Genomic DNA, 27724 nt, shown 5'->3' with positions numbered 1-27724 from the left:
TTATCTTCATCTCCTAAATTTTGTGAAAATGGGTAAAGATATGGGGAAAGAGATGACCTTCAAGGTTCCTTCCAGCTCCAAATTTATGCAATGTCAGAGACAAGAAGGGAATTGTGGTTACTCCTAACACCAAGTTCAGCACTCCTCTCCCACTGTGCTACCAAGTTTCCCCAAAGGAAAACTGACCACAACCACATAGGTCTAGGAATCAAGTGATTGTACAAATTTATAGAAGTCATTTGTCAACATCTCCACTAGAAGACAACTTATGAAAATGTGCTTTATTTTTCACAGATACTTAAAATTCTGGTACAGTTAAACATCTTCTTAATGGTTTGGGTTTTTTTTTTTCCTATGTAAATAGCATAATAAAAGATAGTTTATTTTTAAGTTCTATATCTACTGCCCTAATTTTATCAAGTCTATATAAGTGTTTATTTCTGAACCGAAAGAAATAATTAGAGATGGAATGATCCCATAAAATACAAGTTAATTCCTTTTTTTTTTTTTTTTTTTTTTAAAGCAACCTTAAAGAAAGGAAAGCAAAAGTTCTGGTTTTCAGGCTTCACTTGGAAAGCAACAAAATCAAAAACCCATAGCATGTTAGTATGAAAAGGAACAGTCCAAACTTCTCATATTGTAGGTAAGGAAACTGATGCTATCTCAGTTTTAGATTATAGAGAGAAATAAAAGTCATTTTTTCAATCAATAAAGACTTTCCCTGTGTTATTTTAAAATCATCAATGCAATGTTCTTCCAGAAGAATGGTGAACTATAAAAAAATTTATTTCTTTTAGAATAAGTGAATATCCGATTTAAATCAAGAAAACGTCAAATGAACTGATTTACACTACTGAAAATAAGAAATGCTTCAAATTATAGACATTTATATTTCTTTAAACTTTTTTTATTTAGAGATTTTTCTGGTAAGGAGATATACCATAAGAAAGCAATTTCACTGGCAGTGAGGTATGTATATACTCTACCAAAATACACCTCATTTTAATTGCTTTATTTACAAATAAAGAAAGTATCAATGCATATCCTTGGTCTAACTACAGTATTAGCCATCCTACATGAACAAAATGAAATGGTATTTGAATACAAAAACTTGTATTTAAAAAAAATCTGATTTACTGAAGAAAATTAAATCACTTTTGGAGACTTTGTAAATAAACATTCACAATTTATCATGACCAAGACATCTGCACCATATGTTCTATCCTCACAGCACATTTATTTCAGTAATTCCATAATGGCGGTCCTTAGCAAGAGCATAGTGTTACACAATTTTCGTACATATAATTACATCCAAAACAAGTTCTAAAATTTAAGTTGTAAACATTCTCTTCATATGTAGAAACATACCAATTGATGTACTAAATTTTGCTGAAATGATCAAATTTGGAACAAATTATAAATGAAGAAAGCTATTCTAAATGGTGTAGTGAGCATCATTTATTATTAGTAGTACATTTCTACAGTGTTAAATAAAGTAGTAAAGAGGCAAAACCGTCTCATAAGCAAGTCAAATTTTAAGTAAAACATCAAAAAAGAAACAAGTCTGTTAACAAAAGGATGTCTTGCAATAAAGAGTTAGATTTCAATCTATTATGATACAAAAATGTAAAGGGTAAATAGCATCTTTGTTGACAAAGTAGGAGGTAGCATGGATGCACCACTTTATTGTCTGAGAAATGCAACTGGAGTAAAGAATATTTCCTTACCACAAATAATTTCCAGTACTATGTACATATTTCTTTTAGAAATATTTGTTTAAACAAATCTCCCTCCACTTTTAGTACAAAAAAAAAAAAAAAACCTTTTCATGTGACTTTTTTTTTAAAAAAAAAAAAAACACTTACACATCTAAATAGAATAGTACTCATTGCCCTATTTGAGTGAACAGTCTCTTGAACTATGAAGTACATGATATTTAATGCCCTAAATTGAGTGAATTTAGTTAGCAGTTTCTGGTATTGTACAAAACACTACATACATACAAACAAAATATAATATCTTATTTTACTATGCAAGTCTCTTTTGGGGGAAAAAAACAGAGCCTTGATTCTGGTAACACTGCAGAGAACATAATTTTTCAATAAAGTCTGTCTCTAAGTACCCATGTGCAACAATTGATAAATGGCTGCTTACGTGTAATGATCTTGTTATTGATATTGGACATAGTTAACTGACAAAAACTTAGTAAACCTTAAAAACACATCTTCCACCCTATATAAAATATAAAGACTACTTACTGTAACTGCTTTAAAGTACTCAATTTGCTCTGATGTCACTGTAATTCACTTTCCCCGTTTTCCTGCTTTAGGATTTATAAACAGATAATTTAATGTAGCAATTTTTTAAAAAAAATGACAAAGTATTTCAAATTTACATCCAATTCAAATTTGTTATTCAAAAGGTTTCTTTGTTCTATGATGCTGCTTCTGCCATCAATAAAGAAAATGAAGTTTCAGTAATAGAAGCAGGTTTTTTAAGTAGTGGTGGGACTTCTACCATGCCTGCTCCTGTCCGGGGAAGATTAGCGTTCACAATATGTCGCTGTAAGTGCTTGATCCAGTCTTCCTGAACAGACAGTGGTCCTCGAAAGACCAGGCCACAAAACCTGTATGTACAAGATATTCAAAACAATTTCATCAATAATATAATTAACTTTAGTTAAGGTCAGGTTTGATTAAACCAAAGAATATATAATGAACCAGAACAGCATTAAAAGGGCCTTAAATCAAATGGTTTTTCCAGCTTCAGAAGACATAAGTTAGTTTAAAAAAATTTAAATCTCTGAAGGAAATTACTCTAAAAAGATAGGGTAGGTATACAAATATGAAAGATGTACACACCATAGGCCACCCCACCCCCAAAGGAAATTATAACGTCATGAGGAAGGTATGACAAATAATGAAACAACGAAAGATTTAAGAAGCACAAGGATAATTTGAATGAGGCATTACTTTCGCAATGGGTATGGGGGGAAAAGGTTTTCTAACTATTTTAAGTCTAGATTTTAGAATGTCAGACTTCTGAAAAATAAATATTCCAAATATATGCAAGTTCAATGACCATTCTGAACTGTGCATAAAGAAATGTGAGGGCAGAACCTCAATACATGCCCAGTAAAATAAAGATTCCAATAACCATTCTCAAGAGTTCTTGCCTTCCAACACTGTCAGGAGACAGGATTATATAGAAAAGGGTATTTAAGAAAATCTGGTGGATAAAAATATGTTTCTATTATCTTCTACTAGATTATGGAATACTCAAAAATTGTAAATGTAGCCTTAACAATATTCTAAATGATAGTTTCCCAGAGATAGACAATATTACAAATATAGAAGACAGTACAATTTATATCTCTGATGCCCTATATTTCAAAATATTACAGATTAAGTGAGGATTTAGAATCCAACTTAGGAAGCTACCTTCTATTTGTAATATCATACTGTGTGTGGGCAAGTATGTTCTGAGATCAAATCACCCAATTACTGACAAATTATAAAAAACAAAGTTTTTTTTTTCTTGCTTCTTTTTAAAGTCAGAAACATCATATATTGTCCTTATTAACTCTTGACTACTTTGTTAAAAAAATTTTTTTTAAACTGATAAAAGCAAAAAGCATACCTGCATCTCAGAATGTAAATATCATCAGCACCATGAGGTAATGGCAATACTTTTTTCTTACTTCCAGATCTTGATCGTGACTTCTTCTGCTTACTATCTATGGCTAAAAAAAAAAAGGGTGGGGGGAGAAAAAAAGACTCACTACTCCAGATATTTAAAAAGCAATTATTATTATAGTTGATTCTATATATAATGATAAAGTCTGTATTTAGTTCCTCCTCCTAGAAAACCAAAACCACATTACTGATTCTATATTAATATAAATTACTTTTTAAAAAAACCCTCCCCAAACCTTGTAGTTTTGCATTTTTTTGGACATTTCCACATGAAGATTATTCATGCCAACAATTTACTGCATAAAAACTCATATAATAATTTTTTAAAATAACTATCAGTAGTGAGTTATTTATTTGGATTATTATCATAGTAAGACTAATTCTTTTATGACTAATTATATATGATTCTGATGTCCCAACTCTGTTTTCTTCTTTCTAAGAAAAATTATCAACACTGGATAATAAATGCCATTAAGACTCAACTGGATTATTATTACATTCTATCACAACTTTATGAAAATTTAAATAAAATTTCAAAATGTAAATTAAAAAGGGCAATTAATTTGAATTCTACATCATAATTTTAAGTTAGTTGTTTACACTCGATACCCTAATTCTACATGGGGACAGAAAGAAGGGAAAGGAGATAACAGGAGCTTATTTTTCATGTTCTAACAGCTATTCTTTTGTAGTTTTTAAGACAAAAATAAGTTATAAAATACAACTTAATTTTATTAAGAAATCAAGATTTAACATGAGGAGGAAGAAAGGAGAGAGGAAGGAAGAGCAAGAATTTGTTCTTAACTTAAAATTTTTTCCTAATAGAAAACTAAAAGGCTAATTAAAAAATGATGAAAAGCATGATATATGAAGGAACAGAAAATAAACTTTCAATATAATTTAACTAGTAATTCCAATCCCAATCCTTTTGAGCAAAAAGCCATAATATAGAAGAAATAACTTGGGAGAGAAACCCCACCATTCCACTCCCCACACAGCTTTTGATCTAACCAAAGGTTCTAGTTAAGAGAAATCCAGAATGACTAGATTGTACATGTATGAGTGAGAGAGAGAATGTGTGAGAGAAGAGAGAGAAAGAGGGAGGGAGGGAAGGAAAGAAGGAAAGAATGAAGGAAGGAAGGAGGGAGGGATAGAGAGAGGGAGAATAGGAATAGTGAAGGCAGTATCATTCACAACCTAATTTCCAGGGAACTGATCTAAATTTTAAAAAGTCACCAAGGATTATCAACTGACAACTACTATACTAATAAGATTTAGAAAAATGAAAAACCACCACTGATACATTTCATGTTAGACAATGTCTTCAACTTATGACCAATTCAGTTTCTTATTTCTCTTCTAAAGAACATTCTAAATGACAGAAATACAAGAATTCAATAGAATATTAGAGAATTAAATCAAAACTGAATTAAAACCTAGTTATACAAACTCAGATGATAAAATACTTATTAAATCTATAAACAAAAGGTGGTTAAAATACTTACTAAATATGTATGCAAAAAGCCCAACTATGTTTTTTATTACTCCTTTTGATAGCATTTTTTAATCAGCAAATTAGACAGGGGAATACATATCAGTAAAATAGCATTACTTGGTACTGCTAGATTTAGCATAATAGTGTCAAGAGTAGTGAAGGTTGGAAATATTTATTTATTAAGCACCTACTATGTGCAAAGCACTGGGGACAGAAATATCCAAAAAATGGAGGGGAGTGGAATCCTCATACCCAAATAGCTTATATTATATTAGCACAGATGGTATGCTTATCAAATTTACAGATGCCACAAAGCTGAGAATAGTTAACCATCTGTATGACAAAGTCAATATCTCAAAATATCTTGACAGGTTAATAAAAGAAGATGAAAATAGGCGGGGAAAAATGTACGTCTTTTATTTGGTTTCCAAAAGAAACAAAATTATGAAAAAGGAGGTTCATATTGTAAAGTGGCAGAGGGGGGAAATTCATGAGGTTTTGGGCTACATTAAGAAAGCAAAACTTCTAGGAATAAAGAGAGACAATGTTTCTGTACACTGGCAATATTATATTCATTTTTGGGCTCATCAATTTAAAAAAGACATACATGAGGGAGAGAGTACTAAAAGTCAATTAGTTGAGTAAGGTGGAAAATCATAAGTTAGGTCATGAAAAGTCCAAGGAACTGGGGTGTTTAATCAAGAAGAGAAGCTTGAAATGGATGGTTGGGAATGCTATAAAATTAGCTGTGTAAATAGGGGAAGTGATTGAGGCTGGATTTGAACTCAAGTTTTCCTGATTCCCGGTCCAGGTCCAGCACTCTATTCCCTACACTAGTCTTGTTAAACTCAAACAGAAAAGGATCCTAGCTTGAATACTGATTTAGAAAATCACACATTAACATTTTCTATGTGGTATTTTTATTTGTTAAACATTTCCTAATTATATCTGTGGAGTGTGATACTTCTACCCTTCATCACACTACGTCTCAGGTGCAAAGAGTCAAATTTAGGTTTTATGGTAAGGGAAATTTCTGGACAAATACCAAGGTTCAAAAGCAGGATGGAGGTGATGGGTTCCCCTTTAATGGAAATCTTCAAGCGGAAGCCAGATGACCTTTATTATATAAAACTATAGAAGGGACTCCCTTGTGTACAGGGAGCTGTGTTGTGTTTTCGAGAGCCATCAAAAAACCAAACCATCTGGTGTTTGGTCCATCTGAAGAAGTTCTTTATAATAATTAATCTTAGAATCAATGAGACCTGACATTTTTGCCAAGTGTTTTACATACATGACCATTTGAGCTTCCCAATAAACCTGACAGGTAATTCTTACTTGCAGGTTCTTATCCCACTTTTACAGAAAAGGGAACTGAGGATTAAAGGGGTTGAATGATGGCTTAGAAAAATCCAATGAACAAAACAACTGCTTTAAAACTACAATTGGCCAAATGCAAAAGGAGGTTAAAAAAAAGTTAACCGAAGAAAATAATTCACTAAAAATTAGAACTGAACAAATTGAAGTGAATGACCCAATGAGACATCAAGAATCAGTCAAAAAAAACCAAAAAAGTTAAAAAATAGAAGAAAATGTAAAATACCTCACCCGGAAAAACAACTGGCCTGGAAAACAGATCCAGGAGAGACAATCTAAGAAATACTGGACTACCTGAAAATCATGATGAAAAAAGAGCCTGGATAACATCTTTCAAGAAATCATCAAGGAAAAGTTTCCTGATGTCCTAGAACTGGAGGGTACAATAGTCATTGAGAGAATCCACCAATCATTTCCTGAGACTCCAAAAGGAAAACTCCAAGGAATATTGTAGCTAAATTCCAGAATTATCATTAAAGGAGAAAATATTGCAATCAGCCAGGGGGGGAAAAAACAATTATTGAGGAGCCATAATCAGGTTTATCCAAGATCTAGCAGCTTCCACGTTAAAGGAGATATTCTGGAAGGCAAAGGACCTTGGACTACAGCAAAGAATCAACTATCCAGCAAAACTAAGCACTATCTTTCTAGGGGAAAGATGAACATTCAATGAAATAACAGAGTTTCAATTATTTTTTGATTTAAAGTTCAGAGCTGAACAGTCAATTTGATCTTCAAAACAATTGACAGTATGGTAAAAGAAAAACCAAAAATACTGAAAAAAATTCTCACCTTAAAAAATAAAACTGGCCAAATGGTAAAGAGGGCACAAAAATGCACTGAAGAAAAGAACATCTTAAAAAGTAGAATTGGTCAAATAGAAAAAGAAGTACAAGAGCTCACTGAAGAAAACAATTCCTTAAATACTAGAATTGGGCAAGTAGAGACTAATTCATCAAAACAAAAATTAAACAAATTCAGAAGAATGAAAAAAAGAAAATGTGGAATATCTCATCAGAAAAACAATTGACATTGAGAAAAATTATTCAAGAACTACTGATCTACATGAAAGCTGTAATTTTTAAAAGGACCTAAATACCATATTTCAAAAAAAACTCATAAAGGAAAACAGCCCCAACATCTTAGATCCAGAAGGTAACATGAAAACTGAAAGAATTCAGAGATCATTGTCTGAAGAGGTCGTAATGAAAACTCCCCGGAATATTATAACCAAATTCCACAGCTCAAGATCAAAACAGCCAAAACAAAACAAAACAAAACAAAATTCAAATATTGTGGAGCCACAGTCAAGGTCACAAAAAGATGTAGCAGATTTCACATTAAAGGAGCAAAGGATTTGGAATATATTCTAGAGGGCAAAGGAGTTAGGGTTACAACCAAAAATAATCTGCCCAGTGTGATAAATGAATATTTTTCTTATATTTAATAACTTTATTGTATTAGGACCAATTCTACTTCCTCATCCAGCAATCAACCAATGTGGTAAATCTCTCTTAAGAGGTTTACCCAGGCAAAGATTTAATCACACAGTAAAAGAAATTCTAAGTTTATGCTAATGGTATATTCCTGCTCACTGTGTTTTCTCAGACAAATAATGGGGAAATGTTATTCTCATTAAGATCTGAGTAGCCTAAGTTTTGTACTCCCAACACAGCCTATCTCCAATTTAGTTAACCAATCAGAGTTAAGGAGGCACCCTTTAGGAATACATTTTCTTCAAGGGACATGTAAACTGTGACCCCACTACCATTAAAGATCTTTGGTCTAAGAAATTGTCAAATGACCATTCTTTCATTAATAATTTGCTTGGCTTATTAACAAAATATTAAATTACCTAGAAATGATACCTATTGAACCTTTTTAAAATCACAACTACAAAAGTGATTATAATTATTTAGAGGAAAAATGAATATTTAACAAAACTGAGGATTTTCAAGCATTCCTGATGAAAAGACCAGAAATAAATAGAAATTCTGATATTTAAACACAAAACTTAAGAGAAGCATAAAAAAATTTAACATCAAAGAAGAAACATAAGAGATTCAATAAAATTGAACTGTTTTTACATTCCCATATGGAAAGATGATACAATTAACTCAAGAACCTTATCATTATTAGGATATTTAAAAGGAGTCTAGATAAATAAGCGTGTGAGTCAATTATGTTGGGATGATTTTTTTATTATTATTAATAACTTTTTATTGACAGTGCATATGCATAGGTAATTTTTTACAACATTATACCTAGCACTCACTTCTGTTCCGACTTTTCCCTTCCCTCCCTCCACCCCCTCTCCTAGATGGCAGGCAGTCTCATACATGTTAAATATGTTATAGTATATCCTAGACAAAATAACGCGTGCAGAACCGAACAGTTCTCTTGTTGCACAGGAAGAATTGGATTCAGAAGGTAAAAATAACCTGGGAAGAAAAACAAAAAAGCAAACAGTTTACACTCATTTCCCAGTGTTCCTTCTCTAGGTGTAGCTGATTCTGTCCATCATTGATCAATTGGAACTGAATTAGATCTTCTCTTTGTTGAAGAAATCCACTTCCATCAGAATACGTCCTCATACAATATTGCTGTTGAAGTGTATAATGATCTCCTGGTTCTGCTCATTTCACTCAGCTTCAGTTCATGTAAGTCTCTCCAAGCCTCTCCGTATTCATCCTGCTGGTCATTTCTTACAGAACAATAATATTCCATAACATTCATATACCACAATTTACCCAGCCATTCTCCAATTGATGGGCATCCATTCATTTTCCAGTTTCTGGCCACTACAAACAGGGCTGCCACAAACATTTTTGTACATACAGGTCCCTTTTCCTTCTTCAAAATCTCTATAAGCCCAGCAGTAGCACTGCTGAATCAAAGAGTATGCACAGTTGGATAACTTTGGGGGCATAATTCCAGATTGCTCTCCAGAATGGTTGGATTTGTTCACAACTCTACCAACAATACCATCAGTGTCCCAGTTTTCCTGCATCCCCTCCAATATTCATCATTATTTTCATCTTAGCCAGTCTGACAGGTATGTAGTGGTATCTCAGAGTTGTCTTAATTTGCATTTCTCTGATCAATAGTGATTTGGAACACTCTTTCACATGAGTAAAAATAGTTTCAATTTCATCACCTGAAAATTGTCTGTTCATATCCTTTGACCATTTATCAAATGGAAAAGAGCTTGATTTCTTATAGAGTCAATTCTCTATATATTTTGGAAATGAGGCCTTTATCAGGACCTTTAACTGTACAAATGTTTTCCCAGTTTGTTGCTTCCCTTCTAATCTTGTTTGCATTCATTTTGTTTGTACAAAGGCTTTTTATTTGATATAATCAAAATTTTCTATTTTGTGATCAATAATGTTCTTTAGTTCTTCTTGGTCACAAATTCCTTCCTCTTCCACAACTCTGAGAGGTAAACTATCCTATGTTCCTCTAATTTATTTATAATCTTGTTATTTATGCCTAAATCATGGACTCATTTTGATCTTATCTTGGTGTCCGGTGTTAAGTGTTGGTCCTATTGGGAAGATTAAAATGGGAAGGGGAGTAGTGGGGAGAGGGGATGAGAAAGATGCACTGGGAGGAGGAGGAAAGAGAGAGATAGAACGGGTGAGATTTTCTCACATAAAAGAAACACACAAGGAAGAAGTTTTATAGTGGAGGGAGAAATGAGAGGTAAGGGATTTGCATGTAATGTGTGCATCCCACTCATCATTCCAAGAGGGAAAACACACACACACACACACACACACACACACACACACACACACACACACAGAGGCTGTCACCTCCACATCACTCCATTGTCTGCGTTCTCTAAATCATTGTTGATCAGAGAAATACAAATTAAAATAACTTAAGGTTATCAGAAATGACAAAAGCTGAAGGGGATACGGGAAAATAGACACATTTACAAAATGCTAGTGGAGTAGTGAGCTGATCCAATTATTCTGGAAACAATTCAGAATTATGCCAAAAAGGATGTAAAACTGTGCCTACCTTTTGATCCAGAAATATCACTATTTCGTCTATACCATGTATTTATAGTAACTTTTTGTGGTGGCAAAGAACTGGAAATTAAGGGAATGCCCATCAGTTGGAAAATGTTTAAAGTTATAATATATGATTGTGATGGAATACTATTGTGTTGTAGGCAATGATGATGGGATGCTTTCAGAAAAACATGGCAAGATCTATAAAGGATGCCAAGTGAAGTAAGAAGTGGAAGATTATGTTACACATTAAAGAACAAAGTTGTAATGATAATCAACTATGAAAGACTTGGCTACTCTGATTAATATAATGTTCCAAGACAATTCCAAAACATTCATGATGAAAAAATATTATAAAGCTGCCAGAGAGAAAAATTGATGAAAAGTGCAAAATGACATATTTTCTCATTTTTATCTTGCCTTTTTTGAAAATATAGCTAATAAGGTAATATGTCCCATGATTTTTTTACATGTAAAATTGATATTATAGTGCTTGCCTTCTCAGTGGGTAAGGGAAGAGGTGGGAGGAAGAGGAAAAAATTAGAACGTAAAATTTTCAAAGAAAAAAAGTGGCAAAAATAACGAAACTGGAATTTTAAGAGGAAAAAAAAAAGAATGTTCCAGTGCAGTGTTATGAAAAGCTCCAGGTTCTCCTCCTATTATTTAGTTACCTCTTCTAAGTTCCTATAACCTAAATCTCCTATTCAATCAAAATTACAGTAATGGACATGCCTCTTCCTTTCTTAATCAGTTCAGTGCTTAACTTTATAATCTGTCTCTTCCCTAACTCTTGTCTAATGAATCAGGGACTGTAACATAGATATTGATACTCCCTTAAAAACCTTAACCTCCCAATCCCTTCAACCTATTCATTTCACACAAACTCAACCAGTCAATAAGACCCTTTAATTTTGCCATCTTCCAGAAATGCAGAGTCTCCATGTTCATACATGTGAAATCTCCTTATCTGAACACAACCCATCTAATGCCTTTTCATCTCTTCGGCCTTCACCACCCAATCTGGGAAGCTCTTCATCTCCATTGTGACCTCCAATCCTTTGGGGCCTTAGTTCTCTCCCAGATCATCACATAGCATTAGCCATATTTTCTTCCTTTCTCCATGGTGTGAGCCCTTAGTGAACCACTTACAATCTACATTCTTCTACTGAATCTTCTATCCATTTTATTACCAATTGTGTTGTCAAGCTTCAGCCCATCCACTGTCTTTGCTCAGCTCAATTCTTCAGACTGGATTCCCTACAAATTTACATCACATTACTTCAATTATATCCTCACTTGGAAATGCTCCAACACTTCCCTAACTAAATCACCATCTTATTGTCCTCTCCATAGCCATTCTTCCAAACCTTTTCATTTCCTTGAAATCTTACATGGCTCCCAATGGGCTCCCAAATGAGCTCCTCCCCAACACCCTCAATTTCAGCTGCAAGTTTCCTGAGGGCATTTGCAGAAACCTTCCTTTTATAAAGCCTTTGCTGCTATCTCCCCCTTCACGCCTATTTCAGTGACAAGGTGATCATTCTCCTTTCCTATACTTGTACAAATTGTCCTATTTTTTATCTCCCCCGTCCTTTGTGTCATCCCTATTCTTAACTGCTTATCTTCAAAGTTTCCTTGTCTTACACACTCCTTCCCTACTGCCTATGCTCATGCCCTGGTCTCTTCTATATTGAAAAACCCCTTAAGATTACATATTACTATGGGTTTCTTCTGACTTTTTGTGTCTAAACACATTAAGAGAGTCAATAAAAGATCCCTCTAATAACTCTTCTTTCATTCTCTTAATTCCTGAAAATCTGACTTAAACTATCTCCATTCCTCAAAGTACCAGTTATCTTTTAATTGTCAAATTCAATGGCCTTTCTCAACCCACCTCCTTCTTGATCTCTTTATAGAATTTTTGACACTGCTGATTATCTGCTTCTTTTCTTTTCCTACCTTCTAAATGTCTCCTTTGTTGATACTTCATCTTGGTCATGTCCAATGATGATAGGGGTCTCACAACACTCTCGTTGGGTCCTGCTCTTCTCTATATATACTATTTCACTTGAGGATCTCATCAGGTCCCATGGATTCAATCATTCCCATCTTGATGATTCTCTAATCTATTTATCTAGTCCTAATTTCTCCACTGACCTCCAATCTCCAATTGCCTATTAGGGCATGTACTATAGGTATCTTAATCTCAACATTTCCCAAAGTGAATTCATTATTTCTCCCCATCCAAGTTCCCTATTATTACCGAAGGCCCCACCATCTTCCCAGGCATGCAGGCTTCCAAGCTCATCCTCTATCCAATCTGTTGTCAATGCCTATCACTTTCACCTTCGCAAGAATGTCACCCACTTGGTACAAGCCTTTATCTATTCAGACCTGGACTAATATGACAGTCTGCTGGTTGGGCTTTCTGCCATACATCTCTCCCCACTCCAAAACATTCTCTGTTCAGCCAATGAATTTTTTTTGGGGGGGAGGCGGGATTCAGATCCTATCATGTCAACTCCCCAAACAAGAAACTCCAGTGGCTTCCTATTATCTCCAGGCTTAAAAACACTATCTCGAATTTGAAGTTCAAATTCCTTCCCAGCCCCCGCTTTCGTAATGTTCTACTGGTCTACTCCAAACTCCAGTCCCTGCCTTCCCACCAGATGTTGTTCAATCTAGTTGACACTGGCCTCCATTCCTTTTCCTTGATCAGATCTCTCCACCCCTCTCTCTCTTTCTGCCTCCTGGTTTTCCTCACATTTTAGCCAAAATGTTACCTTTTAAAAGAAGCCTTTCCCAATCTCTATAAATTTTACTGCCTTCCCTCCGATGATTATTTGCAATTCGTCCTGTATAAAGATTATTTCTTTATATGTTGTCTCCCTCAGTTTGGGAGCTCCTCAAGTTTATGGATTCTTTTGCCTTTCTTGGTTTCTTCAGTGTTTTACACAGTGTCTGGAGCATGATATATTTATTGGCTAAGAAGTAATAAAAAATGAAGAATACTGAGAGACATGGAAAGTTTAATATAAAGTCAACTATGAACAATCAGGAAAATAACCCAATGAAAATACAACATAAATAAAAGATTTTTTAAAAATCAAATTGAATGGTGTATAAGTATAACATCCACACCTGACCCCAGAGAAAAGATGTGAGAAAGCTCATCTCCTGCTTTTTTCCAGGGAGGGGAACCCTGTACATGTGACATATTCTGCTGACAATATAGTGGTTAATTTTGCTGGATATTTCTTCTAGATGTGTCTAGGTTCCATTTAGCAAATTAATAAATAAAAACAGATACTAACTACTGAGAAGAAATGAAACATACTTATTAACACTACATCTTTTATTTTGTGTGTGTGTTCATAATTTATTTGCTAAATAAAATATGGTAAAAAAAGATTTTTTTTGGTAGCTTGGAAAGTTAAGCTGATTTTATTTAGATAATTAAAATGAAAATTGTTAAGGAAAGTTGAAGATTATGAAAGGAAAGATCAGCTTTCTTCTCTTCCCTATCCACAATTGCAAAGAACACACATTTTAGTTCATTATTTTACTAAATAGAGCAAATAGCCATATAAATCTTCTTGTACTGATAAAAAGGATCTAATCTTAGCATAGATTAATAATGGTAAAGAGAATTAGTAGGTGTTAATGTTTGTATCGTCCAATCTAGAAATGAACAAAAAACAAAAACTGGCCTCAGATCTTAGTATTTTGGGGGAAGAAATAAATGTTTTCATATGTTAATCTTGATTTCTATTTCTTACTTTTATCTCACTTTCCATATGTGATATAGCATAATTTTAAAAGCAAATTATGAACTCCTTTTAAAAATATGTAAGGTAAAAATGATGTAAAATGTAAAGAAAACATGTCTTTTTTATATATTTACTGCAACTCTTACAAATACTGACTATACAAAGATCATATTTCTAGATAAAAAACAAGTGGAAATGGGTAGAGAACTTAAAAATAAATATTCTGATAGAAATGAAAATAAAAGCTACTCGCTCTCTTTCTCTCTCTTTATTCTTTTGCTAAAATCACATGTAAGATTCCAGATAAAATATCCTTAATAAAATAAAATTTGGCCCATTTTTCAAAATATTGCTTAACTAATTTTCTAAGTTTTTAAAATCAGTCAGACACTAGACTAATATGAATACGATGAAAGTCAAAAAACAAGTAATCCACTCTCAAAAAGCTTACATTTAAACCTGTAGGCAACATCAAATAATTAAGTACACACAAGATACCAGCTAATAAAGTGGCACAGATAACAGAAATGGATTAACAAGTAGAAGGAAGAAGAAATAGACTAATCTTCTATTACAGAGTATATAGAGTCATGTGTAAGGGAACTAGAAATCTAAGATGGATACCAGGTATGTGAATAATAATAAAAATTATCTTGAAGATTAACTGACATTTATATATTGATTTAAGGTGTGCCCAGAACTACTTCCCAGGATTGTTGTGAGAATTAAATGAGGTATCTGTAAAGCAATAAAAAGCAGAGATTCTGGTGTGTAAGTGGGCAAATACTTCCTGTATATGGTTCATCATTTGATCTTAACAACATTCTGAAATAGGTCTTACTATAATTCCATGTTACAGATGCCAGAGATTGGACTGGTTGTCTGCACACCAAACTGGTAGCACTGATTTAGCAAAATAATGACAGTGTCATAAATGTCTTAATTAGATCAGGCAAGCTATCTAACCTCTTGCTATAACTTTCTTCAATGGTAAAATATTACAGTGGAAACAATAATACTACTTCTCTGAAAACTTCTTGCAAAATCTTACTACTAATGTAAGAAGTACAAAACATTTTGAGAGACTAAACAGTGTGGTACAGATTTAGAGCCAGAAGAAAACTCAGAAATTTGGTCCCCAAAGTCCTTCATATGCTACACGTTCCAAGTCTTCAGATCTTTCAGATCCTAGACTCTTTGTATTTGGCTACATTAAGCACTGTGATTATGCACAATATGTAAGCGATAGCATTAATATGGTGACACTACTTCACCTGCCCTTCCCTTCCCTTCCCCATCCCTTTTAAAAGAATTTTAAAGTGAATGTTCTTCCTCACCCCTCAACTAATTCCAGATGATCAAGAACTAAAATCAAATCAATGAACCAATAAGATTGCTAGTAGAAAGATTAGAATAACCATATATTCCTTCCCTCCTCTCTTACTAAAATATAGAAACAACTAAGGAAGTATCATTTGTACTGGATTAATTATGCTTTAATCCAATGATTTCTAAATATCTAACTCCACCAATATTTCTTCAATCTTAAACTTTTTATTTCTTAAGTGGATCATAGATTTAGAGTTGAAACATACACTGCAGATAATCTAGTTCAGTCTTCTCCTTTTTAAGATGTAAGAAAATGGATTAACTAGAGAGGCTACATGACCAGCGGCCCATGATCAAACAGCTATTACCTAACTGGCAGAGTACATTTTGTAACTGAGGTCTTTCAGGTTCTCCATCCAGCATTATTTTCATGATAGCAGTAAAATGAAAGATAGAAAATTAAAGACTAAGAGCTAAAAAGAACCTTACAGATGATTTAGTATAACCTAATAAATTTAACCCACCTCCTCTCCCAAAAAGAAAACAAATCCCAAAAAAGTTAACTATCTTACCCAGAGGCATATAATTAATTAGTAGTAGAACTAGGCCTACCGAATCTCCTGACTAAGTCTAGTACCCTTTCCACTAAAAATCTGACTTTAAAAAATCACAATAAGCCGTCCTGTCAAACTAGCCCTAAGGAATATTGAGATTTAATAACTTTTGAGTCATGTCCTCCACATTTTAGGGAAAATGCTTCCGTCATTAAAAGAGAAGTATTCACTGACTTCACTTATACTCTAACCCAATACAGATTCTTAAGTTCTTTCTTAGTCTTTTATTAAGTTCCCAACTTCACCAGAGTATTTCTCAACTACATCTCAATGTCCCTTAAGAATTCAAAACTACTTTTATATCACAGTAAAAAGAACCCATTCAGAATACAGAGAGGCTTGGAGAGACCTACATGGACTGATGCTAAGTGAGATGAGCAGAACCAGGAGATCATTATACACTTCGACAACGATATTGTATGAGGATGTATTCTGATGGAAGTGGATTTCTCTGACAAAGAGACTTAACTGAGTTTCATTGGAGAAATGATGGACAGAAACAGCTACACCCAAAGAAGGAATACTGGGAAATGAATGTGAACTATTTGCAATTTTGATTTTCTTCCCGAGTTATTTTTACCTTCTGAATCCAATTCTCCCTGTGCAACAAGAGAACTGTTTGGTTCTGCAAATATGTATTGTATCTAGGATATACTGCAACATGTTTAGCATATATAGGACTGCTTGCCATCCTGGGGGGGGGGGGGGGGGAGGAGGGAGGGAGGGGAAAAAACGAAACATAAGTGATTGCAAGGGATAATGTCGTGTAGAAATTATCCTGGCATGGATTCTGTCAATGCGAAGTTATTATTAAATAAAATAAAATTTATTATAAAAAAAAAAAAAAAAAAAAAAAAAAAAAAAAAAAAGAACCCATTCAGATATACTTCTCCAGAGTGGAGTTTCTAGTTTCTGCTCTTTTATTATTGTAATTCCTTTTTTTTTTTAATACTACTTAAAAGCCCCTCCCCCCAAATATTAAAGAAATATTTTTTCTTTAATATATTCATCTGAATATTCATCTGAGAACCAAATAAGGTAACGAGGCATAAGAAATAACTTGTCTACTTAACAAGAACACACTATTGAGTCCGAGACTTAGAAATAAGTGTGCAAAGTAGTTAAGTAGAGAAAAATAGTAAGCAATGATTCAAAAAGATAAGAGGAAAAAAGCAGAAAAGGACAAGAAAAGACTCAAACTTTAAGAAAACAAAATGATTAAACATTATGCATGTATTATTTCAATAAAATATATGCATGTGTATTCTGTATTAACATATTATGTATAAGACATATTATAAGCCATACATAAAACATATTATAAAACAAGAGAGAAAATTTCAAAGGATAAGATAAAGATGAAATGAACAATGTAAAATATATTAATGATAGAAAAAAGCTTTTTGATTTCACAAATATTATTAGTAATGTTTAGGTAAGAACAATTTGAATGCACTTCAAAACCTGTGTGCATATCCTAAAGAATAAAGCAGAAATAAATAGGTCAGGCAGAAGCAGAGAGAAAACTGTTGAAATCCCTACTCTTTCACCTACTTTCCTATGTTACCTTGCAGAGTCACCTAAATTCTGATCCTTTGATTCCTCAACGAATTACATAACTTCTGAGACCCCTAATACCTCTAAATTCAAGATACAATGAAAAATGATTATTGCATTAGCTTAATTGAACTGGGAAGGGGTTGGGGTATGTTATCCATAATGAGCTCTGGAACAAGTATTTAGAGCCAGCCCATGTTCTTTCAAAAAAGGGAAGAGCCTTGAACTTCTCAGTTCCTTTGAATTTAACACCTATTATCACTTTCCTTCAGATTTCTATGTTATACAGATCATTCCCTAAACCTAAAATACAATCTTGTGATGTGAATAGCACAGTTCTGTTGAGAAGTTTCAAAGCTTACAACATTACCAATAAAGAGAATTTAAAAGTCTAGTTGACAAAGTGGTAATTAAAGTGTTTTACCCACAAAACTGTAAAAGGCTCAATACTAAATTAGGCTTCTGATGAAGGCTGGAAGAAAAGGTGGTAAAACACACCACTGAACAGCTGTTAGACACAACATTTTATTCAGGGTATTTTATGTTCATTACTCTAGATGCGCAATCAATAATGGAAGTTAATGATTTAAAGTTTTAGGGTTCCTTTTTTTTTTTTTTTGGTTAAAATCTTTGTGCTAAATGAAAAACAAGTTAACATTTCAGTTATGACAAGAAAAAAGATGGTGAAACAATAGGAAACTACTAAATTATCAGACAATCCTTTCTCTACCAAAATACTTTAATTAGATCCAGCAACTTGATTATAATATCAAAAAAGCAAAAAAATAAAATCCTCTTTTTCAGAAAGTAAATTATCTGGGGGTCAATAATCAACTAATAAAGCAAATATTCACTATATTGTGTTAAGAGACTATCAAACCTAATTAGATTAAAAGTCTATTAGACAGCAGCCAACTTTTAAAACACAAGGTCTATGTTTACTTGAAGTAACTCAATTTCTGCTCCAGGCAAACAATTCAACATTATATTTTGCAGCAATTCAAGGACTAAATTCTATTATTAGTGATATTCTTTTTAGTACTCCATTTATTGTAACACTTATTAAGCTTACTTTCAGTATTACTTAACTTCTGTATGAAATCTAATATATCCAAACTATGATCTGGAATAATTTTTATAGCCCAAGTTATGAAAATAAATTGTCCCCAAAAGTAAGGCTGATTTATCTTCAGTTGTCATTAGCCAAAATATACAAAATATTCTGAGAGAAGGAAGAAACAACTAGTGCACATACTAAACAAGGCCATCTGTTCTATATTACAACATTAAGGTGAGATCTAGAACCAAAAATTAATGAAACAGATTTTGATTTTGAAATAGTAAAGCATACCTTAGACATTAACTCATTCAATTTTTAAAAGGTATGTGGGTTTTTTCCTTTGCATAATAGGAACAAAAGGGGATCAGTGATGACCTGAATAATATATTCTTGATAATATGAGCAATAATAAAGTCACACAAATGTCTTTTGGGTAAAATATTGGTTTTGCACCATTCCCCCTACCTTTTCATCCTTAATACCATTCCTTCAACTGTTCAAAGTATTTTAATGCAAGACAAATGTTTTCTTCTCAAAAAGATTAGGCCCACAAACAGAATGCAATGCTGATGGGCACTAATTTGTTTCAAATATCACAGAAGATAATTATGCTTAATAATTATTCACTCAGTAGTGCTTTTCAAAAAAGATGGATTTTATAGAAATGGGTGTCCTTTTTATTCTACATATTCTAGCAAACATTTATAATTTTTTAAAAAATATACATTTAATTATAAGCTTCCTCTTACCTGTCTGCACAGTCAAATCCATTTTTTGTGGTTGATACATCAATGGACCATCATCATCTAATGGAAGAACACATTTTTGAACAAATCTTTTTCTTGCAGTTTGATTATGGATCTTTTGAGGAGAAATATCAGGATTCCTTTCTTCTCCCAACCTTTTATTTTTCAGAAGTTCTATCAGTGTAAGAGACTGACTTTTTTTCCCACTGGGCAGTTCTACTTTTGTTTCATCAGATTCATTTAGGAAACCGAGCCCTTCTTCCCCTGATGTTGACACTGATACAGCTTCAGTCTTTAGGCCATTACGGTATGCTTCAAGAGGTATAACATTTTCAGATAAAAAGTCATCACTTGATGCAAGTTTCTGAGCTACAAATGGTCTGGGAATAATACGGCGACTGTTCAATGCCTTTAAAATTTTTGCATATTTTTCTTCATTTTGCATCATCTCATTAAGAACACAGATTGGAGATTTATGAGCATCCCATTTAGTTTTTCCAAGTCTTTTCAGGTGTCCTCTCACATGATTTGATAACCCAATTTTAGTATCAAACCAACCACCACAGAGCTGACAAGTGTGCTCAGAAGCAGATTCAGACTTCTCTATAGCTAGAGGGGAAAAAAATGTAATGTGTCAAAGACTTTTTCAGATTACTAGTCTATTTACCCTAAAATCAATTACTTTGGAAACAGGATATGCATGCTCCCATAAATAGAAACAAAAGCAAAGCAAAATCTTTTCCTATTCATTAAATGTGACCATGTACTCCACACACCAGCAATTTCTGCCCACCCACACCAACGCTCACCTTTTCTAACTCGTTTCACAGGTGTTCCTGTGCCCGTCCTTTTGAAGTGTTGCATTTTATCACTTGTGGCTATTTGCTCTGGAGAAACAACATGTCTGGCTTCATAGCTTAACCCTGCTCTATGGAGATGTCCACGGACATGATTGGACAACCCAACACCCGTTTCAAATGTTGCTGGACAGTATGGACAAGTTTTTTTCTCTAGAGACAAATCAGTCCAATGGAAAATGGAGTTATGCTTTGGCAACGATGTTTCTGCATTTTCTAAATGTTGAGGATCATGTATCTCATGTAAGTAGTTGCTAGTTTCAGCATCTTCATAATATTCAAAATAAAAGTCATCATTTTGGTCAAAACTAAGATTTTCTCCAACTTCTTGACCCTCTACTTTATTTTTAAAGAGTGGGAATAAGCTTACATTCTCCCTATTAACATCATTGTAAGATTCATCTTCCATAGATTGTGTAGTGTAGTCACACAGTTCAACATTATCCCATGAACTGTCATCTTCTGTTTCGTAGCTATCTTTTTTTTCAGCAGAATTTAACTTTTGCAAAACAACAACAGTCATTTTATGCAAAAAATCTGGATAGCAGTCTAGATCCTCTCCTGCAACAGAACTGTCCATCTTAGATTCATTTACTACTCTTTTTACAGCTACACGCCTATAGTCTTTGAAATCTTCAGGACTTTTTGGATCAAGATTATGAGAATCCATAATAAAACAATTGTTGGGGGAACTATCTGATGATGAAAACACATGCAGAGAACTGGCCTCTTCCTTTTTTAAATGCAAAGGATATGGATCACTTGCCTTTTTAATCATTCTATAATTTTCATATTTGTGTCTATATAAATAGCTACTATTTGTTTTGACACTAGATTTTTGTTTCCCTGTCTGGTGGAAATATTTAGGTTTTTGGTCAATGCTGTTTTTAGTCATAACAGTCTTATGAGGAGAACTATTTTGATTGCACACATTTACACCTGCCTGGGAGACACTTTTCCGAGCTTTTTGTATTCTATGTGTCCGCTTATGGAGTTTGGAAAAACTACTCGACTGAGATGCTGATGCAAATGTTCGTTTTACATCTTGTTTTAAAACAGAGTTCTTTGGAAATGTGGATGTCTGTTCCTTAACTAATGACTTAGTTCTAACAAAATCTAAAGGTTCTTCAAGAATGTCCCCCTTTTTTTCCAATCGTATTGGCCTCCCAAATGGATCAATGCATGATGATGGATGCAAATATTCCATATGCTTTTTTAAAATATTTCTAGCAGATGTAGTAAAAGCACACAACTTACACATGTACGTAGCTGGTTTTTTGGATGATTCTGTCAAAGGGTCTTTCAAGGAAGTCTTTTTTTGTGTTTTTCTCTGAGTTAGATCAGAATTTATAACTGAACATTTCACTACTGCTCCATGAGCAATCCCTCGGTGGCACTCCAATTCATTTTCAGTCACTGCCATAAAGTTACACTCCTCACAGCAGTAGTACCTTTTATCTTTTTCATGGGTTTTAGCATGCTGCACAAAAGTTTTGGGACAATTGGTGCCAAACACACACTGTGGGCATTGTAACCGTGCACTCCTCCCTTCATCTTGTAGTTCTTTTAATTCACGTATTTCCTCCATCAATTTCTGCCGTCTTTCTTGGTGAATAATCATATGCTTAAGGAGTGAATTTCGATCACGAAATGTTCGTCCACATTCTCTACAAGCATATGGCCGTGGAACATTGAGGTGACGGAAGTGACTGTTCCCATCTAAATGATACATCATATGCCTGTGGAGATGCTTCTTCTCCCTAAAATTCACATTGCACTTTGTACAGGGGTAAAAGGATGGCTCTTCAGGGCTGAAAGTAGCAGGTGACTCTGAGTCACTTTCTTCACATTTCTTTTTTAAAGTACTTGAAAGAAAAGTGCTTGTATGAACAGGTGAACTCCCTCCTCCACATTTATCTGGGCTGTAAATCAGCTGTTGAATAGCATCCACATCATCTAAGTCTTCATCTACTGACTCAGGCTTCACTTTTGAAAGGGGTTCTCTACTTTGCAATTCTTCATTTTGCTCTAGAAATTCTACATTTACAAGTTCTGATTTAGTGGTCATATAATTTGATTCACTAAAACAATCCTCAGTATAGCGCGTTATCTTGCTTACATCCATTTTTCTTTTTCTCTTTTTCTCTAGCCCAACTTTACAATGCACTGAAGACTTTTCAATTGTTTCTTCATTTGTCATAAGAAACTGGATAAACTCTTTTTGTGGATCCCAGTTTGCATCATTTCCTGATCTGAAATCATCTGTACCTGAGGAAATACCTGTTAATGTTTTGACACAATCGTCCTTTGCTAATAAACTCTCACTCTCCTCACACCCCTCTACTTGATTTATTAAAGTGCTATCTGACTTCACACCACTCCCTACTGATTTTTGTTTATCACAACCAAGTGAAGCAGAGGTAGGTTTCTTAATGGAATGGATGGGATTTTTAGTCTGTGCTGCATCAGGTAACAAAAATAAAACTTGGTGTTGACTTGAATTTTGTGGCGTAGCTTTTGTGGATAGCTGGGGATCGTGTGACACTTTCAAAGAACAGGAATCTGTTGTTTGCTGACTCATGGGCTGTCCAGTGGTTAATGAAAGGCTGCCTTTACTCATGATGGAAGTCTTAGTTAAGGAGTGTGAAACTGGTCCATTAACAGCAGTCCCTTTAGGCAAGATAAACTTTTCACTAGAAACAGTAGGAGCACCAGCATGGATAAATAGGGTAGACTGGCCTCCGCTTAAGGCTTTTTCAGATCTGTCCCTGGATAGCTCTTCAGACAGAGTCAATGAATTGTTTTTCTGAAATGACATTTGACACTCTTGTGGTTTAAGAACACCACTCTTCTCAGAGATGAAATTGGTATCATTTAGAAGTTCTTCTTTAGCACCAGTAATCTCAGTATTCATCTTTGATTCATCCATATTGTTGTTGGCAAGTCCATTAAACACATTTACTCTAGAAAAAGAAAAGAAAGGAATCTGTTAGATGTATGCAAAAAATAATATCTTTAAAATGCACTACATTGGATTTTAAGTGAAGAGGATATAAGTTTAATGTCTTAAAATCTTTAGCTCTCAAATATTTTACTTGTTATTTTAAAGATTAAAAATCATTTTAAAGATGTTCAATTTTAAAACAGTAAAATACAAAAGATTGAATTTTTGTTATGCAGGATAGCCTAAGTATTTTACATACATATGACTAAGAAAGCTCCTAAATTAATATAACACTCGGGAGAAAATAAAAGGGCAGAGAGAAAATGCAAGTGGCATAAAGAATAAAGCCTACCCTCCTTATTTATATATGCTTAAGATGGTCAATTAAAATGAATATCTGAAGCAAACTAGAGTTCTAATTCTAGCAAAGACATACTTGAATGAGACTAACTATCTGGGATACACTAGGGGTTCTTACTTTAATAATTATATAAGAGATGGTTTTTCTAGACATGTCAATTGTTTAGATGTAAATGGTATTTTTAATGTATCTTATTAAGAATTAACTGCAATTTTTCCTCCTCATGAATTTGTCTTATAAATTTCAAATTAGCTTACATTAAAATTATCACAAATTAAAAATTAGTCAAGTTCAAATTAATGGGATTTTATATACTTCTATACCTTGGCCCTAAAATTACTGTGTACTCTTTCAATTTAGGAAACTATCTTAAAAAACTATAAAATATTTATGCTTAATTTAGCTTAATGAATGTTGGCTTCTTAATAACAAATTTAGTAATTCATTTTTTAGGACATGTGTTGTATTTTGTCAGTGGAGCTGCATTGCCAAAAACATATAAACAAATAAACTAAATGCAGAAAACAGATATACTCAAGACACCTTAATGACAATACTTCCTCTACATTGATTAAAATATGCCCTTCAAGTGACCAAAGCCCTATTTTTTTACAATGAATTCTTGTTAATTTAACAACAAACATCTACAAACACAAATGAACCATATAAATCAGTCATTATTTGATAGTATCTGACATAAAATATTTTTGTACTGCTACAAAAGAGTAATAACTTACGAGTTATAAGTTAAGTGCGTTTATTTGTACACAGGCACGAATCTAATAATATAAACAGTATAAAAATATTTAGTGTTTGTCTTTACATTAAGTATAATTTAGACTTAAAAGCAAAGAAGTGAAAAATGTACTAACATGCATTCACACAGAACTGTCACTACAGAAGATAAAAACAAAATATAACTAGTTATCCTTGTAAAATTAAGATCTGATCTAATTTAACATTAGATCATAGATTTAGAACTGAAAGCCACCTTAAATAGACTATCTAAAGCAGAAGTTCTTAAAAACTACTTTTTTGCCTTGCATCCTTAGGGCAATCTGATGAAATCATTTATTGCCTTATGCTCAGGACTGGAGAAAATGCTAAATTCCAGCTCAAGATTAGTGAAAATTAAAATACAAAATATTTTCCCCTATCCAAGTCCACAAATCCCCTGAAATCTATCACATGCTTGACGTGTGTGAACCCCAGATGAAGAACTGCTGATCTAGATACAAGCCATCAATTTACAGATAAGGAAAACTGCCCAAGATCCTAGGGGCAGAGCTGGGATTTGAACACATGTCTACTAGTTCAAAATCCAGCTCTCTACTGCAAAAATAAACTTCTAATTAAAAATTAATCTGTTGCATAAATAGCAAGTTTTTAGAGCTACACAGTACGAAAGTACATCAACCTGACAAAGATTAACCTCTAAGCTTTCTAACATATACAATTTTATTTGCATAAGTTAGTTATTTCCATGTAAAAATAGCAGAGACCTCAGACTACAAACCTAGTTTGTATATGAAAGCAAAACAATTGAAATAACAATTTCATAATGAATCAAAACAAAACTGAGAAAATAAAAGAGAAATCTTTAAGAGTTGTTTGTTTTTTTTTGGGGGGGTAGGGGTGATAAAGTTTACAATTAAGCAATATAAATACTTAGTGGTTCCATTCCTTCCACTGACCTACAATAAATGTGCCTTTATGTTAAAAGGGAGGGGGAGGGGGGAGAATAATGTAAGACATTAACAAGAAATTTATTTAAAATATTTCTTTCTTTAAATTTAACATGCTATACCAGTTATTTCATGAGCACACCCATCTAACTCCTAAAGTTCTCTGCTATTACAAAATTGGCAAATTTCCATAAAAATAAAAATAGACTTTCAATAAGATCATATTCAATGCTATCACTCCAAAATGGTGCTAATGCAGCACCCAGCAGGAGTTTCTACATCACATACACCAAAGGTAAAAATGGGCAGCACAAACATGTGTTATGAAGGAGTATTGCAAATGTCAGTAAAACAAAAACCAAATTCAATAGCTGTATTACTATTACCCATTCAGTGACTGCTCCCAACACAAAGTTAAACATCATTCACAAGGGCAATAATATCCTAAGTCTTTAAGAGGTGGCATTAAGGATATTTTGTTTAAAATATGTATGTGCGCACTTATATGTGTATACTCATATACATGTTTGAGTATAGAAGATTTATACTATCTGTTCTAGTTTATTACTAATAATGAAGGTAGACAAATATATACTCAGTCAATTTGAGAGCCTATATTAGCTTTTCTCAACAGGAAGCAACGTTGCTAACGAAGTGGTAAATTCAGTGTTAATGAGTGGCTTCACTGTTACCACCTCTGAGGTAAAACCTTCCATGTTCCATGTTCTACCCATCTGTTCTGGTGTTAGGAGTTCAGAGAAGGAACAGACGCTTCCCATTTAAAGCAACTTCAGTGGTACCCCCTGAACAGCAGGGTGGCAAACCATGAAAATATCATGTCGACTTGGAGACTGCCGTCCTCATTATCAGAATGGTTTCATAAAAGCCTTCCACAAGTTTATGTTCAAAAGAGAGAACTGTTTTGTTCAAATATATATTAAAATAAATGGACATAATCCATCTTTCAATCTGTAGAATACATGTAGAATTCTTCCTCTACAAGTTGAGATTTATAACACCCATTGCTAGTTAGAATATCTGCTGAACTGTATATAACATGACATAGCTCAAGAGTTTGTTCCTTCACCTGTTAGGAAATTATCATGGATAAGCAAAGATGGCTAATTCACTACAAAATAATAATCTCCCCACAAATATAAGATATTTAAATATATGTCCAGGTACAAAATCTTTACAAATAGAAGGAAAACATAACAAAATTAAATTGATTCATTTCTTTAAAAATTTTATAACTATAATTATAACTATATACATATACATTTATTTTTAAACATGAATTTTAATAGTACTTTTTTAAAACTGGTATTTTTATGTTCGAGTAAGTGATCCCATTGAAAAGTTATGTATGATGACCACAGCAACTTCAAAATCTGATGCAATGAACAAATGTTAATCTTTTGTAATTATTCCTACATGTCTATTAAAAATGCTTACGTAGTATATAATGCCCATGAAATCATTTACTTTGAAAGCTCATTCTAACAGTGAAAATTAAAAAAAACAACAACACTTAATACATTGTCTACTACTGTACAATAAGCAGGTAAAGTATAACTTCACGAACATTTGCAGTTTTCTGTGCTGCCAAGCAACAAAACAAAGAATATGTGAATCAATTCTTACTTGATTTAAAAGGCTGAATCAACATCCAACTAATTTAAAATATCTATATTGCAAATATACAATTAGTTTAAATATGGTACATCAAATTTCAATTAACCTTATCAATTGAATTGCTATAAATAAGGATGTCGATTATCAAACTATATTTATACATTGCCAGTTAAGTATCTTTCTTAAGGAGTCATTTGATTAAAAGTTTTTATTTTTTAAATTCACAGTGGATAAAAAGTTGCAAATAAGATTTTTAATATACATATAAAAACATATTTTAGGTTCTAGAAAATCATAATGAGTTCTGCAGCTATAACTGCCTGTAGTCATACACTGTAAGCATTAAAAGAGAAGTACAAAGGTCAGATCTGTCTTCAAGATGACAGATCATCACTTATATGCCTCAAGCTAGACTTATTGTCTCAGAAATCTCAAACATCAGTATTTTTGCAAACTATCAGCACTTGCTATAACACCCTTACTACACTACATCTTGAGGTTACTACAGAAGAAATGAGGTGATAATTGCATATTAACATAATTATTCTGTAATCCCTCTGAGCAAGCTTCCTAGGTCACT

The 27724-nt window shown here is 33.2% G+C and overlaps 1 protein-coding gene across 1 annotated transcript; it reads right to left on the bottom strand.

Annotated features, from left to right (window-relative positions):
- Window positions 1–885: 885 nt before the first annotated feature.
- ZNF644 (zinc finger protein 644) lies at window positions 886–26225 on the bottom strand. Its single transcript, XM_051996875.1, has 5 exons — window positions 26202–26225; window positions 20472–23505; window positions 19666–20271; window positions 3640–3742; window positions 886–2626 (listed from the first exon to the last, which is right to left on the bottom strand). The coding sequence occupies exons 1-5, from the start codon at window positions 26223–26225 to the stop codon at window positions 2434–2436; spliced, it is 3960 nt and encodes a 1319-aa protein (XP_051852835.1). The 3' UTR covers window positions 886–2433.
- Window positions 26226–27724: the final 1499 nt, after the last annotated feature.

The sequence above is a fragment of the Antechinus flavipes genome, chromosome 4 (assembly GCF_016432865.1).
Source record: "Antechinus flavipes isolate AdamAnt ecotype Samford, QLD, Australia chromosome 4, AdamAnt_v2, whole genome shotgun sequence".
NCBI lineage: Eukaryota > Metazoa > Chordata > Mammalia > Dasyuromorphia > Dasyuridae > Antechinus > Antechinus flavipes.
This window is presented reverse-complemented; position numbering and strand designations above follow the sequence as displayed.

What these genes read in the sequence shown, in the direction of transcription:
- ZNF644 (XM_051996875.1), bottom strand. Translation starts at nt 26,225, where the DNA reads ATGGAAGGTTTTACCTCAGAGGTG. An exon ending in AAGGTTTTACCTCAGAGGTG is followed by an intron (nt 23,506 to 26,201) that starts GTAACAGTGAAG and finishes TACATCTAACAG; the next exon opens with ATTCCTTTCTTTTCTTTTTC. An exon ending in GGATTTGACTGTGCAGACAG is followed by an intron (nt 3,743 to 19,665) that starts GTAAGAGGAAGC and finishes TTTTTTTTTTAG; the next exon opens with CCATAGATAGTAAGCAGAAG.